This window comes from Scyliorhinus torazame, unplaced genomic scaffold, assembly GCF_047496885.1.
Source record: "Scyliorhinus torazame isolate Kashiwa2021f unplaced genomic scaffold, sScyTor2.1 scaffold_1170, whole genome shotgun sequence".
NCBI classification, from domain to species: Eukaryota; Metazoa; Chordata; class Chondrichthyes; order Carcharhiniformes; family Scyliorhinidae; genus Scyliorhinus; species Scyliorhinus torazame.
The window spans coordinates 35,526-50,525 of record NW_027308897.1 but is presented as its reverse complement, the minus strand read 5'-3'; the positions used below and the strand labels follow the sequence as shown (position 1 = coordinate 50,525).

The window sequence follows — 15,000 nt, the reverse complement described above, 5'->3', positions numbered from 1 at the left end:
CCCGGCCTAACCCAGTGCCATGCGCAGCATGTTGTCGTTCTCCTCTGTGGCCATTCCGTTTAACCCTGGGGTGTGGTCTGACGCTGGGGCAGGAGGGGGCCATTCAGCTCCTCGAGCCTGTCAGGCAATTCCTGCCGCTTGCTTCATGCCCTCGATTCCAGATTCCCACTCCACCGTCCATGGGGGTGAGCTTGCCGATATTACCACCGGGCGCCCTGGCTCCGATTTTAAGTTTCTGCCCCTTTGTTCTCTTCAATTACCCTATTGAATCCTTGAATCATTTTAAACACCTCATTTAGGTCAGCTGTGGGGAAAACGATGCAAGAGTTGTCTGTACAAACTGGCAGCATCATTTGCCCCATTTTCATCCTGGTGTCATTCTGGTCAGTGGGTGCTGCGTCTCCTGCAAGCACAGTATCTCCTTCCTGAAGTGTAGTGCCCAGAACTCAATGTCGTTGCTCCATGTGGGGTCTGTGCAGAGGTTTGCGGCTGAACAAAAGCAAAATACCCTGACTGCTATGAACCTGAAATAAGAGCAGAAAGCCTTGGGAATACTCAGCAAGTCAGGCAGCAGATTTATCAGATCACTGACCTTTCATCAGAACTGGGGAGAATGGGAAATGTAATAGAGAATGCAGGAATAACCCAGCTATCTCACAGAGCCAGGGACCCGGGTTAACACTGCTGTCTCACAGAGCCAGGGACCCGGGTTAGCACTGCTGTCTCACTGAGCTAGGGACCCGGGTTAACACTGCTGTCTCACTGAGCCAGGGACCCGGGTTAACACTGCTGTCTCACAGTGCCAGGAACCCGGGTTAACACTGCTGTCTCACAGAGCCAGGGACCCGGGTTAACACTGCTGCCTCACAGTGCCAGGAACCCGGGTTAACACTGCTGTCTCACAGAGCCAGGGTCCCGGGTTAACACTGCTGTCTCACAGTGCCAGGGACCCGGGTTAACACTGCTGTCTCACAGTGCCAGGGACCCGGGTTAACACTGCTATCTCACAGAGCCAGGGACCCGGGTTAACACTGCTGTCTCACAGTGCCAGGGACCTGGGTTAACACTGCTATCTCACAGAGCCAGGGACCCGGGTTAACACTGCTGTCTCACAGAGCCAGGGACCCGGGTTAGCACTGCTGTCTCACTGAGCTAGGGACCCGGGTTAACACTGCTGTCTCACTGAGCCAGGGACCCGGGTTAACACTGCTGTCTCACAGTGCCAGGAACCCGGGTTAACACTGCTGTCTCACAGAGCCAGGGACCCGGGTTAACACTGCTGCCTCACAGTGCCAGGAACCCGGGTTAACACTGCTGTCTCACAGAGCCAGGGTCCCGGGTTAACACTGCTGTCTCACAGTGCCAGGGACCCGGGTTAACACTGCTGTCTCTCAGTGCCAGGGACCCGGGTACACACTGCTGTCTCACAGAGCCAGGGACCCGGGTTAACACTGCTGTCTCACAGTGCCAGGGACCCGGGTTAACACTGCTGTCTCACAGAGCCAGGGACCCGGGTTAACACAGCTATCTCACAGAGCCAGGGACCCGGGTTAACACTGCTGTCTCACAGAGCCAGGGTCCCGGGTTAACACTGCTGCCTCACAGTGCCAGGGACCCGGGTTAACACTGCTGTCTCACAGAGCCAGGGACCCGGGTTAACACTGCTGTCTCACAGAGCCAGGGACCCGGGTTAACACTGCTGTATCACAGTGCCAGGGACCCGGGTTAGCACTGCTGTCTCACAGTGCCAGGGACCCGGGTTAACACTGCTGTCTCACTGAGCTAGGGACCCGGGTTAACACTGCTGTCTCACAGTGCCAGGGACCCGGGTTAACACTGCTGTCTCACAGTGCCAGGGACCCGGGTTAACACTGCTGCCTCACAGTGCCAGGGACCCGGGTTAACACTGCTGCCTCACAGTGCCAGGGACCCGGGTTAACACTGCTGCCTCACAGTGCCAGGGACCCGGGTTAACACTGCTGTCTCACAGAGCCAGGGACCCGGGTTAACACTGCTGTCTCACAGAGCCAGGGACCCGGGTTAACACTGCTGTCTCACAGAGCCAGGGACCCGGGTTAGCACTGCTGCCTCACAGTGCCAGGGACCCGGGTTAACACTGCTGTCACACAGTGACTGGCACCCGGGTTAACACTGCTGTCTCACAGTGGCAGGGACCCGGGTTAACACTGCTGTCTCACCGTGCCAGAGACCCGGGTTAACACTGCTGTCTCACCGTGCCAGGGACCCGGGTTAACACTGCTGTCTCACAGTGCCAGGGACCCGGATTAACACTGCTGTCTCACAGTGCCAGGGACCCGGGTCAACACTGCTGTCTCACAGAGCCAGGGACCCGGGTTAACACTGCTGTCTCACTGAGCCAGGGACCCGGGTTAACACTGCTGTCTCACAGTGCCAGGGACCCGGGTTAACACTGCTGTCTCACAGTGCCAGGGACCCGGGTTAACACTGCTGTCTCACAGAGCCAGGGACCCGGGTTAACACTGCTGTCTCACAGAGCCAGGGACCCGGGTTAACACTGCTGTCTCACAGTGCCAGGGACCCGGGTTAACACTGCTGTCTCACAGAGCCAGGGACCCGGGTTAACACTGCTGTCTCACTGGGCCAGGGACCCGGGTTAACACTATTGTCTCACAGTGCCAGGGACCCGGGTTAACACTGCTGTCTCACAGTGCCAGGGACCCGGGTTAACACTGCTGTCTCACAGTGCCAGGGACCCGGGTTAACACTGCTGTCTCACAATGCCAGGGACCCGGGTTAACACTGCTGTCTCACAGAGCCAGGGACCCGGGTTAACACTGCTGTCTCACAGAGCCAGGGACCCGGGTTAACACTGCTGTCTCACAGAGCCAGGGACCCGGGTTAACACTGCTGTCTCACAAAGCCAGGGACCCGGGTTAACACTGCTGCCTCACAGTGCCAGGAACCCGGGTTAACACTGCTGTCTCACAGAGTCAGGGACCCGGGTTAACACTGCTGTCTCACAGTGCCAGGAACCCAGGTTAACTCTGCTGTCTCACAGTGCCAGGGACCCGGGTTAACACTGCTGTCTCACAGTGCCAGGAACCCGGGTTAACACTGCTATCTCACAGAGCCAGGGGCCCGGGTTAACACTGCTGTCTCACAGAGCCAGGGACCCGGGATAACACTGCTGCCTCACAGTGCCAGGGACCCGGGTTAACACTGCTGTCTCACAGTGCCAGGGACCGGGTTAACACTGCTATCTCACAGAGCCAGGGACCCGGGTTAACACTGCTGTCTCACAGAGCCAGGGACCCGGGTTAACACTGCTGTCTCACAGTGCCAGGGACCCGGGTTAACACTGCTATCACACAGAGCCAGGGACACGGGTTAACACTGCTATCACACAGAGCCAGGAACCCGGGTTAACACTGCTGTCTCACAGTGCCAGGGACCCGGGTTAACACTGCTGCCTCACAGTGCCAGGGACCCGGGTTAACACTGCTGTCTCACAGAGCCAGGGACCTGGGTTAACACTGCTGCCTCACAGTGCCAGGGACCCGGGTTAACACTGCTGTCTCACAGTGCCAGGGACCCGGGTTAACACTGCTGCCTCACAGTGCCAGGGACCCGGGTTAACACTGCTGTCTCACAGTGCCAGGGACCCGGGTTAACACTGCTGTCTCACAGTGCCAGGGACCCAATTTAACACTGCTGTCACACAGTGACTGGGACCCGGGTTAACACTGCTTTCTCACAGTGCCAGGAACCCGGGTTAACACTGCTGTCTCACAGTGCCAGGGACCCAAGTTAACACTGCTGTCACACAGTGACTGGGACCCAGGTTAACACTGCTGCCTCACAGTGCCAGGGACCCGGTTAACACTGCTGTCTCACAGTGCCAGGGACCCGGGTTAACACTGCTGTCTCACAGTGCCAGGGACCCGGGTTAACGCTGCTGTCTCACTGTGCCAGGGACCCGGGTTAACACTGCTACCTCACAGAGCCAGGGACCCAGGTTAACACTGCTGTCGCACAGTGCCAGGGACCCGGGTTAACACTGCTGTCTCACAGAGCCAGGGACCTGGGTTAACACTGCTGTCTCACAGAGCCAGGGACCCGGGTTAACACTGCTGTCTCACAGTGCCAGGGACCCGGGTTAACACTGCTGTCTCACAGAGCCAGGGACCCGGGTTAACACTGCTGTCTCACAGTGCCAGGGACCCGGGTTAACACTGCTGTCACACAGTGCCAGGGACCTGGGTTAACACTGCTGTCTCACAGTGCCAGGGACCCGGGTTAACACTGCTGTCTCACAGTGCCAGGGACCCGGCTTAACACTGTTCCTTCACCGTGCCAGGGACCAGGGTTCGATTCCCGACTCGGGTCACTGTCTGTGCGGAGTCTGCACGTTCTCCCCGTGTCTGCGTGAGTTTCCCCCGGGTGCTCCGGTTTCCTCCCACGGTCCAGAGATGTGCTGGTTGGGTGGAGTTCCGGGGATAGGGCAGGAGAGTGGTTCGGGTCGGGTGCCCTGTCAGAGGGTCGTTGCAGCCTCGATGGGCCAGGTGACCACCTGCACTGTGGGGATTCTATGGACTCGGATCAACTCAGCAGGTTTGCTCCCAACACAAACTGGAGGACCAGGACCTCCTGTTCCGCATTCCGTCCTCGGCATTCCACAGGCGCTGCCAGACCTGCTGAGCATTTCCAGCATTTTCTGTTTTTATTTCAGATTTCCAGCGCCGGCAGCATTTTGCCTTTATTCCGGAATGTAGTAGCTTCCGAGGAACTGGAGAGGGTGGAGGTTGGGAGCAGAACACAAGGAAAGGTCTGTGATGAGGGGGGGTGAATAACGGTTAATTATTGTCACAGCGTTAGGATAACGAGTGTGGGAGTGGGGCACGGGAAGAAACAAAGGATGCGTCTCGAGGAGGTGTGACTGGCAGGACCCTGAATAGCTGTCACACCACCGTCACGGGAAAAGCCAACCTTCCATCAGGCTTCTATTAGCTCCTGGAAGGTGGAGTCGCAGGTGGACAGGGTGGTGGAGAAGGCATTCGGCAGGCGAGGTTTCATTGGTCAGAACATTGAATACAGGAGTTGGGACGTCTTGTTGAAGTTGTACAAGACATTGGTACGGCCACACTTGGAATACTGTGTGCAGTTCTGGTCACCCGATTGTAGGAAGGATATTGTTAAACTGGAAAGAGCGCAGCAGAGATTGACGAGGATGCTACCAGGGCTCGATGGTTTGAGTTATAAGGAGAGGCTGGATAGGCTGGGACTTTTTTCCCTGGAGCGTCGGAGGCTTAGGGGTGATCTTATAGAGGTCTATAAAATAATGAGGGGCGGAGATAAGGTAGATAGTCAGCATCTTTTCCCAAAGGTAGAGGACTCTAGATAGAGGGCAGAGGTTTACGGTGAGAGGGGAGAGATAGAAAAGAGACCAGAGGGGAAATGTCTTCACACAGAGGGTGGGGAACATCTGGAACGGGCTGCCAGAGGCAGTGGTAGAGGCGGGTACGATTCTGTCCTTTAAAAAAACAGTCAGTTCCATGGGCCGGGTGGGTATAGAGGGAAATGGGCCAAATGTGGGCAAGTGGGACTTAGTGATAGAAACTGGGCGGCATGGACCAGCTGGGCCGAAGGGCCTGTTTCCCTGCGGTAAACATCTGTGACTCTATGCTGATACCTGTCCACTTTCTTGTAATGATTTCTCGACTTGCATCCCAGAATTGCTCTGCTGCTCTTTCGCCCACATAGCTTCTTAGCGTTTAGAAAAGACGCAATTGAAGGGGGTTTGGAAATCTGTGCAGGGAAAGTCTTGCTAGCAGCAGTTAAGGTGGATCAGCTCTGCCCCTGGCCTTGACATCCACGTCAGCACAGCAAGAGCAAACCAGAAAGAGAATGCTTGTTGTGGGAGGGGGGTTTTAAAAGGGGAGGAAAGCTGAACACAAACTGTTTTAAACTCTGCTTCTGGTCCTTCCCCGTTCCGCAGCGTCCCGGGGAACCAAAACCCGCAAACGGCAAATCGATATCGGTGAAGAGAGAGTCGCAGAGCATTCAGTATCGCCACCACCCTCCTCGCTCAAAGAGACGGCCGCCCAAGGACATGTACCTGAGTCAGGAGGAGGTGGCAGGAGTCTCCGCCAACCCCAACGCTGCCACCATCTCACTCCGACAACTGGACTCTCAACTCATCTCCATCAAACGGCAGGTGATGCAAGTGCGACGGGTGAGGTGCAGGGTGGGACTGAGGGCAGTTACACGCTTAACGGGGCAGCGGTTTACATCCCCACCTTCCATTTCTGGAGGCAAACGCAACCCAAAGCTCTGGGTGGGGGTTGGGAGGGTGTTGTGGGGGAAGGGGAATGGGGTCCTAGTTCCCTGGTTTTGGGATCCGAAATTCAAAGAGATTGTCAAGTCTGTCCTGTGACAATAGCTCAACAAAAAATGCCAGATACAGGAAATGGGAAATAACAGCCAACTACAGTAGAGGAAGCTTTACTCTGTATCTAACCCCGTGCTGTACCTGTCCTGGGAGTGATTGATGGGGACAGTGTAGAGGGAGCTTTACTCTGTATCTAACCCCGTGCTGTACCTGCCCAGGGAGTGTTTGATGGGGAGAGTGGAGAGGGAACTTTACTCTGTATCTAACCCCGTGCTGTCCCTGTCCTGGGAGTGTTTGATGGGGACAGTGTAGAGGGAGCTTTACACTGTATCTAACCCCGTGCTGTACCTGTCCTGGGAGTGTTTGATGGGGACAGTGTAGAGGGAGCTTTACACTGTATCTAACCCCGTGCTGTACCTGTCCTGGGAGTGTTTGATGGGGACAGTGTAGAGGGAGCTTTACTCTGTATCTAACCCAGTGCTGTACCTGTCCTGGGTGTGTTTGATGGGGACAGTGTAGAGGGAGCTTTACTCTGTATCTAACCCCGTGCTGTACCTGTCCTGGGAGTGTTTGATGGGGACAGTGTAGAGGGAGCTTTACTCTGTATCTAACCCCGTGCTGTGTCTGTCCTGGGAGTGTTTGATGGGGACAGAGTAGAGGGAGCTTTACTCTGTATCTAACCCCGTGCTGTACCTGTCCTGGGAGTGTTTGATGGGGACAGTGCAGAGGGAGCTTTACTCTGTATCTAACCCGTGCTGTACCTGTCCTGGGAGTGTTTGATGGGGACAGTGTAGAGGGAGCTTTACACTGTATCTAACCCCGTGCTGTACCTGTCCTGGGTGTGTTTGATGGGGACAGTGTAGAGGGAGCTTTACTCTGTATCTAACCCCGTGCTGTACCTGTCCTGGGAGTGTTTGATGGGGACAGTGTAGAGGGAGCTTTACTCTGTATCTAACCCAGTGCTGTACCTATCCTGGGAGTGTTTGATGGGGACAGTGTAGAGGGAGCTTTACTCTGTATCTAACCCCGTGCTGTACCTGTCCTGGGAGTGTTTGATGGGGACAGTGTAGAGGGAGCTTTACTCTGTATCTACCCCCGTGCTGTGCCTGTCCTGGGTGTGTTTGATGGGGACAGTGTAGAGGGAGCTTTACTCTGTATCTAACCCCGTGCTGTACCTGTCCTGGGAGTGTTTGATGGGGACAGTGTAGAGGGAGCTTTACTCTGTATCTAACCCCGTGCTGTACCTGTCCTGGGAGTGTTTGATGGGGACAGTGTAGAGGGAGCTTTACTCTGTATCTAACCCCGTGCTGTACCTGTCCTGGGAGTGTTTGATGGGGAAATGCAATGAATTTCTGGGGAAGAAGAGATGGGGAAGATGGTGACAATGCAGTTGTTGTATCTGTTCCTCCATTATCACCGGAGATGTTAATTTTTTGCGTCACGTCTGTACCACAGGTGCAGACAATAAAACAGATAAACAGCTCATTGAAACAGACACTGGATGGCGGGATTGACAAACTGCGACCACCGGAGGTAAGGGTGCGACGTGGCTAAACCTCACTCCCATCATTGTTGCTCGAATCCTCCAATACTTGTATTTATACTGAGACAGTTGGTGTTTCTGTTGGAGCCGAGTGCAGCACCGGCTGATGTTTGGTGGAGGAATATTGGCTCGCCCAACATGGCAAGAAGTTTCCATTTTACTTCAAATAGCGAGACCTCTACATTTGCAGAGCGGAACATGTAGAATCAGAGACAGAACCGGGTGGGAGCAGGCGGTTTGGCCCACACAGTCACGTTGCGTTTTACCCTCCCCATGAGCATTACCCTAATCCCATCTGGTCGGCAGCACACACCACTCCAGGTGCGGCCTCACCAATGTGCTGTACAATTGCAGTAAAACATCTCTATTCCTATACAAAGAACAAAGAAATGTACAGCACAGGAACAGGCCCTTCGGCCCTCCAAGCCCGTGCCGACCATGCTGCCCGATTAAACTACAATCTTCTACACTTCCTGGGTCCGTATCCCTCTATTCCCATCCTATTCATGTATTTCTCAAGACGCCCCTTAAATGTCACTGTCGTCCCTGCTTCCACTACCTCCTCCGGTAGCGAGTTCCAGGCACCCACTACCCTCTGTGTAAAAAACCTGCCTCGTACATCTACTCTAAACCTTGCCCCTCTCACCTTAAACCTATGCCCCCCTAGTAATTGACCCCTACACTATACACAAATCCTCTCGCTTTGAAGCCATTAATATATAATGTGAACAGTTGGGGTCCTAGCACAGATCCCTGTGGTACCCCACTAGTCACTGCCACCAATCAGAAAAAGATCCATTTATTCCAACTTTGCTTCCTGTCTGCTAACCAGCTTTCTATCCATCTCAAGACACTAGCCACAATCCCATGTGCTTAAACTTTACATATTAATCTGCGACACGAGACCTTGTCGAAAGCCTTCTGAAAGTCTAAATAAACCACATCCACCGGTTCCCCCTGGTCAACTCGACTCGTCACATCTTCAAAGAATTCCAGTCGATTTGTCAAGCATGGTTTCCCTTTTGTAAATCCACGTTGACTCTGTCTGATTACACCCCTGCTTTCCAATTGCTGTGCTAGGAAATCCTTGAGAATGGACTCCAGCAACTTCCCTACTGCCTACGTTAGGCTCACTGGTCTACAGTTCCCTGTTTTCTCTCTACCTCCCTTTTTGAATAGCGGGGTTATATTAGCTACCCTCCAATCTGGAGGAACAATTCCATCGGGAAATTAGCAGTAACAAGGACAAGCAAAGAACGGCGATAGAGAATTGGAGTTAATCTAACTAGCCGGCAGGATGGATTGGCGCCAACTCCGGGAGGAGGAGTTTCGGAACAATAAGTATTTTAATAACTCACCTGTTGGAGATTAGTGCAGTTAGTATTTACTATTTATTGCAGAAATCTAGCGCAAGGGACCATGTAGCTTAAATTTAATAAGTATTTATTTTATTGTAATTAATTAATTGGTACTAAATTTAATAACAACTGCTCCTTCCAAAATGTATCAGCTCGGACTTTTCAGGGTTAAATTCCATCTGCCACTTTTCTGCCCAGTTGACCATCCCGCCTGTATCTTCCTGTAACCCGGGACTCTCAGCCTCACTGTTAACCACCCGGCCAATCTTTGTGTCATCCGCAATCTTACTGATCCCCCCCACACATAGTCATCTATGTTGTTTATATAAATGATGAATAATAGGGGGCCCAGCACAGATCCCTGTGGTCCGACACTGGACACTGACGTCCAGTCACTAAAGCAGACGTCTGTCACCCCCCTCGGTCTCCTACAGCTCAGCCGGCTTTGAACCCACCCTGTTACACTTTGGAAGGAGCAATTTAACAATGAAATATTCAATGAACGGCCTGACACTGGGAATTCCTCAGGAGCAGAGGGACCTTGCCGTGTTTGTCCATAAATCTCTGAAGGCAGAAGGGCAGGTTAATAGGGAGGTGAAAAAGGCACAGGGGACACTTGCCTTTATCAATCGAGGCATGGATTACAAAAGCAGGGAGGTCCTGTTGGAGTTGTATAGAACTTTGGTGAGGCCACAGCTGGAGCACTGTGTGCAGTTCTGGTCGCCACATTATAGGAAGGATGTGATTGCACTGGAGGGGGTGCAGAGGAGATTCACCAGGATGTTCCTGGGATGGAACAGTTAAGTTATGAAGAGAGATTGGATAGGCTCGGGTTATTTTCTCTGGAGCAGAGAAGACTGAGGGGCGACCTGATCGAGGTGGACAAGATTACGAGGGGCATGGACGGGGTGGAGAGGGAGCAGCTGTTCCCCTTAGTTGAAGGGACAGTAAGGGGCCTACATTAGTTTTTATTAACCATTTTCTCTGTACATACCTAAAGAAACTTTTCCAGTCCGTGTTTCTGTTCCCCGCTAGCTTACTCTCGTATTGTATTTTCCCCTTCATAATTAAACCCTTGGTCTGTCTTTGCTGAATTTTAAACAGTTCCCAATCCTCAGGTTTATTGCTATTTCTTGCTAATTTTTATGCCTCTTCTTTGAATCTAATACTATCTCTAATTTCCCTGTAAGCCATGGTTTGGCCACAGTTCCCTTTCTACTCTTGCGCCAAATAGGAATAATCAATTTTTGAAGTTCACCCATTTGTTCCTTGAATTGCCATTGCCTGTCCGCTGTCCTTCCTCTCAGTAATGTCTCCCAGTCCGTCATACCCAGCTCATGGTGCCTCACACCATCACAGTTACCTTTATTGAGGTTCAGGACCCTGGTCTCAGAATCAACAACCCCACTATCCACCTTGATAAAGAATGTGACCATATTATGGTCACTCATCCCCAAGGGTTCTCTCAGAAATAGATTGCCAACGAATCCTTTCTCATCAAAGGCCTGTTCCTTTGTTGGCTCATCAACACACGACCAGAAATCCATCCCGTACACACTCCAGACATTCCTCCTCTGTGACTAATTTCAGTACCAAATCTATATGCAGATTAAAGTCACCATAATCACAGATGTTCCTTTACAAATTTACCAATAAAGTTATATTCAATACACCTAAATTGCATTGGGGCGAATGACTCATTCAGAGAACAGCACTATCAACTATACAGCACTTCCCCCAGTATAGCAGTGCATTTCAAACCCACTAACTCTTCACACGCAAGTGTGTCTCAACTGAACCGAGCTGATTTATTCTGGACATGATTGAAGCCATTTCATGCGGTATAATCCTGAGGGAGTGCCGCACTGTCAGAGGGTCAGTACTGAGGGAGTGCCGCACTGTCAGAGGGTCAGTACTGAGGGAGTGCCGCACTGTCAGAGGGTCAGTACTGAGGGAGTGCTGCACTGTCAGAGGGTCAGTACTGAGGGAGCGCTGCACTGTCAGAGGGTCAGTACTGAGGGAGTGCCGCACTGTCAGAGGGTCAGTACTGAGGGAGTGCCGCACTGTCAGAGGGTCAGTACTGAGGGAGTGCTGCACTGTCAGAGGGTCAGTACTGAGGGAGCGCTGCACTGTCAGAGGGTCAGTACTGAGGGAGCGCTGCACTGTCAGAGGGTCAGTACTGAGGGAGTGCCGCACTGTCAGAGGGTCAGTGCTGAGGGATCGCCGCACTGTCAGAGGGTCAGTACTGAGGGAGTTCCGCACTGTCAGAGGGTCAGTACTGAGGGAGTTCCGCACTGTCAGAGGGTCAGTACTGAGGGAGTGCCGCACTGTCAGAGGGTCAGTACTGAGGGAGTGCCGCACTGTCAGAGGGTCAGTACTGAGGGAGTGCCGCACTGTCAGAGGGTCAGTACTGAGGGAGTTCCGCACTGTCAGAGGGTCAGTACTGAGGGAGCGCCGCACTGTCAGAGGGTCAGTACTGAGGGAGTTCCGCACTGTCAGAGGGTCAGTACTGAGGGAGTTCCGCACTGTCAGAGGGTCAGTACTGAGGGAGCGCCGCACTGTCAGAGGGTCAGTACTGAGGGAGTGCCGCACTGTCAGAGGGTCAGTACTGAGGGAGTGCCGCACTGTCAGAGGGTCAGTACTGAGGGAGTGCCGCACTGTCAGAGGGTCAGTACTGAGGGAGTGCCGCACTGTCAGAGGGTCAGTACTGAGGGAGTGCCGCACTGTCAGAGGGTCAGTACTGAGGGAGTGCCGCACTGTCAGAGGGTCAGTACTGAGGGAGTGCCGCACTGTCAGAGGGTCAGTACTGAGGGAGTGCCGTACTGTCAGAGGGTCAGTACTGAGGGAGTGCCGCACTGTCAGAGGGTCAGTACTGAGGAAGTGCTGCACTGTCAGAGGGTCAGTACTGAGGGAGTGCCGCACTGTCAGAGGGTCAGTACTGAGGGAGTGTCTCACTGTCAGAGGGTCAGTACTGAGGGAGTGCTGCACTGTCAGAGGGTCAGTACTGAGGGAGTGCCGCACTGTCAGAGGGTCAGTACTGAGGGAGTGCCGCACTGTCAGAGGGTCAGTACTGAGGGAGCGCCGCACTGTCAGAGGGTCAGTACTGAGGGAGCGCCGCACTGTCAGAGGGTCAGTACTGAGGGAGTGCCGCACTGTCAGTGGGTCAGTACTGAGGGAGTGCCGCACTGTCAGAGGGTCAGTACTGAGGGAGCGCCGCACTGTCAGAGGGTCAGTACTGAGGGAGTGCCGCACTGTCAGAGGGTCAGTACTGAGGGAGAGCCGCACTGTCAGAGGGTCAGTGCTGAGGGAGTGCCGCACTGTCAGAGGGTCAGTACTGAGGGAGTGCCGCACTGTCAGAGGGTCAGTGCTGAGGGAGTGCCGCACTGTCAGAGGGTCAGTACTGAGGGAGTGCCGCACTGTCAGAGGGTCAGTACTGAGGGAGTGCCGCACTGTCAGAGGGTCAGTACTGAGGGAGCACCGCATTGTCAGAGGGTCAGTACTGAGGGAGCGCCGCACTGTCAGAGGGTCAGTACTGAGGGAGTGCTGCACTGTCAGAGGGTCAGTACTGAGGGAGTGCCGCACTGTCAGAGGGTCAGTACAGAGGGAGCGCCGCACTGTCAGAGGGTCAGTACAGAGGGAGCGCCGCACTGTCAGAGGGTCAGTACTGAGTGAGTGCCGCACTGTCAGAGGGTCAATACTGAGTGAGCGCCGCACTGTCAGAGGGTCAGTACTGAGGGAGCGCCGCACTGTCAGAGGGTCAGTACTGAGGGAGTGCTGCACTGTCAGAGGGTCAGTACTGAGGGAGTGCCGCACTGTCAGAGGGTCAGTACTGAGTGAGCGCCGCACTGTCAGAGGGTCAGTGCTGAGGGAGTGCCGCACTGTCAGAGGGTCAGTACTGAGGGAGAGCCGCACTGTCAGAGGGTCAGTACTGAGGGAGTGCCGCACTGTCACAGGGTCAGTACTGAGGGAGTGCTGCACTGTCAGAGGGTCAGTGCTGAGGGAGTGCCGCACTGTCAGAGGGTCAGTACTGAGGGAGTGCCGCACTGTCAGAGGGTCAGTACTGAGGGAGTGCTGCACTGTCAGAGGGTCAGTGCTGAGGGAGAGCCGCACTGTCAGAGGGTCAGTACTGAGGGAGTGCTGCAGTGTCAGAGGGTCAGTGCTGAGGGAGTGCCGCACTGTCAGAGGGTCAGTACTGAGGGAGTGCCGCACTGTCAGAGGGTCAGTACTGAGGGAGTGCCGCACTGTCAGAGGGTCAGTACTGAGGGAGTGCTGCACTGTCAGCGGGTCAGTACTGAGGGAGTGCTGCACTGTCAGAGGGTCAGTACTGAGGGAGTGCTGCACTGTCAGAGGGTCAGTGCTGAGGGAGTGCCGCACTGTCAGAGGGTCAGTACTGAGGGAGTGCTGCACTGTCAGAGGGTCAGTACTGAGGGAGTGCTGCACTGTCAGCGGGTCAGTACTGAGGGAGTGCTGCACTGTCAGAGGGTCAGTACTGAGGGCGTGCCGCACTGTCAGAGGGTCAGTACTGAGGGGAGTGCCGCACTGTCAGAGGGTCAGTCCTGAGGGAGTGCCGCACTGTCAGAGGGTCAGTACTGAGGGAGTGCCGCACTGTCAGAGGGTCAGTACTGAGGGAGTGCCGCACTGTCAGAGGGTCAGTACTGAGGGAGTGCCGCACTGTCAGAGGGTCAGTACTGAGGGAGTGCCGCAATGTCAGAGAGTCAGTACTGAGGGAGTGCCGCACTGTCAGAGGGTCAGTACTGAGGGAGTGCTGCACTGTCAGAGAGTCAGTACTGAGGGAGTGCCGCACTGTCAGAGGGTCAGTACTGAGGGAGTGGTGCACTGTCAGAGGGTCAGTACTGAGGGAGTGCTGCACTGTCAGAGGGTCAGTACTGAGGGAGTGCCGCACTGCTACAGCAGCCGCTACTTTTCAAATGTCCTTCCAAGCCGTGCATCGTTTTGGGGTGTCTGGTGAGGGTGGGAGATGTTTGAGGAATGGCAGCGACTTCACTGTTAGCGCTGAAGTGTTGACCAGTGTGGTTTGTTTCTCAGTGAACGCTATTGTAACACTCCCTCTCTCCTTCTCCACCTCCACAGACCACGCCGAAGCTGAACGCTCGCTGGACGTCCGAAGAGCAGCTGCTCGCTGTTCAAGGTATCCACGCCTCTCCTTGAATCGTGCAGGCTCCGCATCCTTATCTAGTTAGATTGACAGCGTCTTACTCCAGTGCACCTCCCAGTGAGGGATCTCAGTCAGGCTGCCAGGCTGCGTCCGTTCATGTACTAGATGGTGCTTGAGTTGACCTGTCAGGGGAGACGTTGCTGTTTCACCCCCATTCCCCCGAATCCATGTTGTGTTGTCTGAAGTTGAGAGGCTTTAGGGGAAGTGGGTAGAAGTGAAAGCCGACTCGGCCCCTCAGGGCTGTGGACATGGGCACCAGTTGCCCCCATCTCCTCGGCACCGGGGCGGGGCGACGCTCTCTGTTTGGTTTGGGGGGGGGGGGGGGGGGGGTCGGTATGTTGGAAGATGGAAATTGCCCCACCCACACCCCAGAGGAAAAAAAATCCCAAAATGTTTCTATGTTCAGGAATCCGTAAATATGGGCGGAATTTCCAGGCCATTGCGGAAGTGATCGGCAACAAGACGCTGGCCCAGGTGAACACTTTCTTCGTCAGTTACCGTCGCCGGTTCAACCTGGAAGAGATCCTGCAGGAGTGGGAGGCAGAGCAGGAGG

At 54.4% G+C, this 15,000-nt stretch overlaps 1 protein-coding gene across 1 annotated transcript in view; it reads left to right on the top strand.

Annotated features, from left to right (window-relative positions):
- LOC140407109 (REST corepressor 3-like) overlaps positions 1-14,999 on the top strand; it is a gene marked incomplete at its 3' end in the record, with an annotated part of 21,760 nt that extends 6,761 nt beyond the window's left edge. The window contains exons 4-8 of the mRNA XM_072494826.1: positions 4,712-4,807; positions 5,978-6,196; positions 7,826-7,903; positions 14,363-14,420; positions 14,854-14,999. Of these exons, the coding sequence (XP_072350927.1) occupies positions 4,712-4,807; positions 5,978-6,196; positions 7,826-7,903; positions 14,363-14,420; positions 14,854-14,999 (597 nt within the window). The remainder of the gene's footprint in view (positions 1-4,711; positions 4,808-5,977; positions 6,197-7,825; positions 7,904-14,362; positions 14,421-14,853) is intronic.
- Position 15,000: the final 1 nt, after the last annotated feature.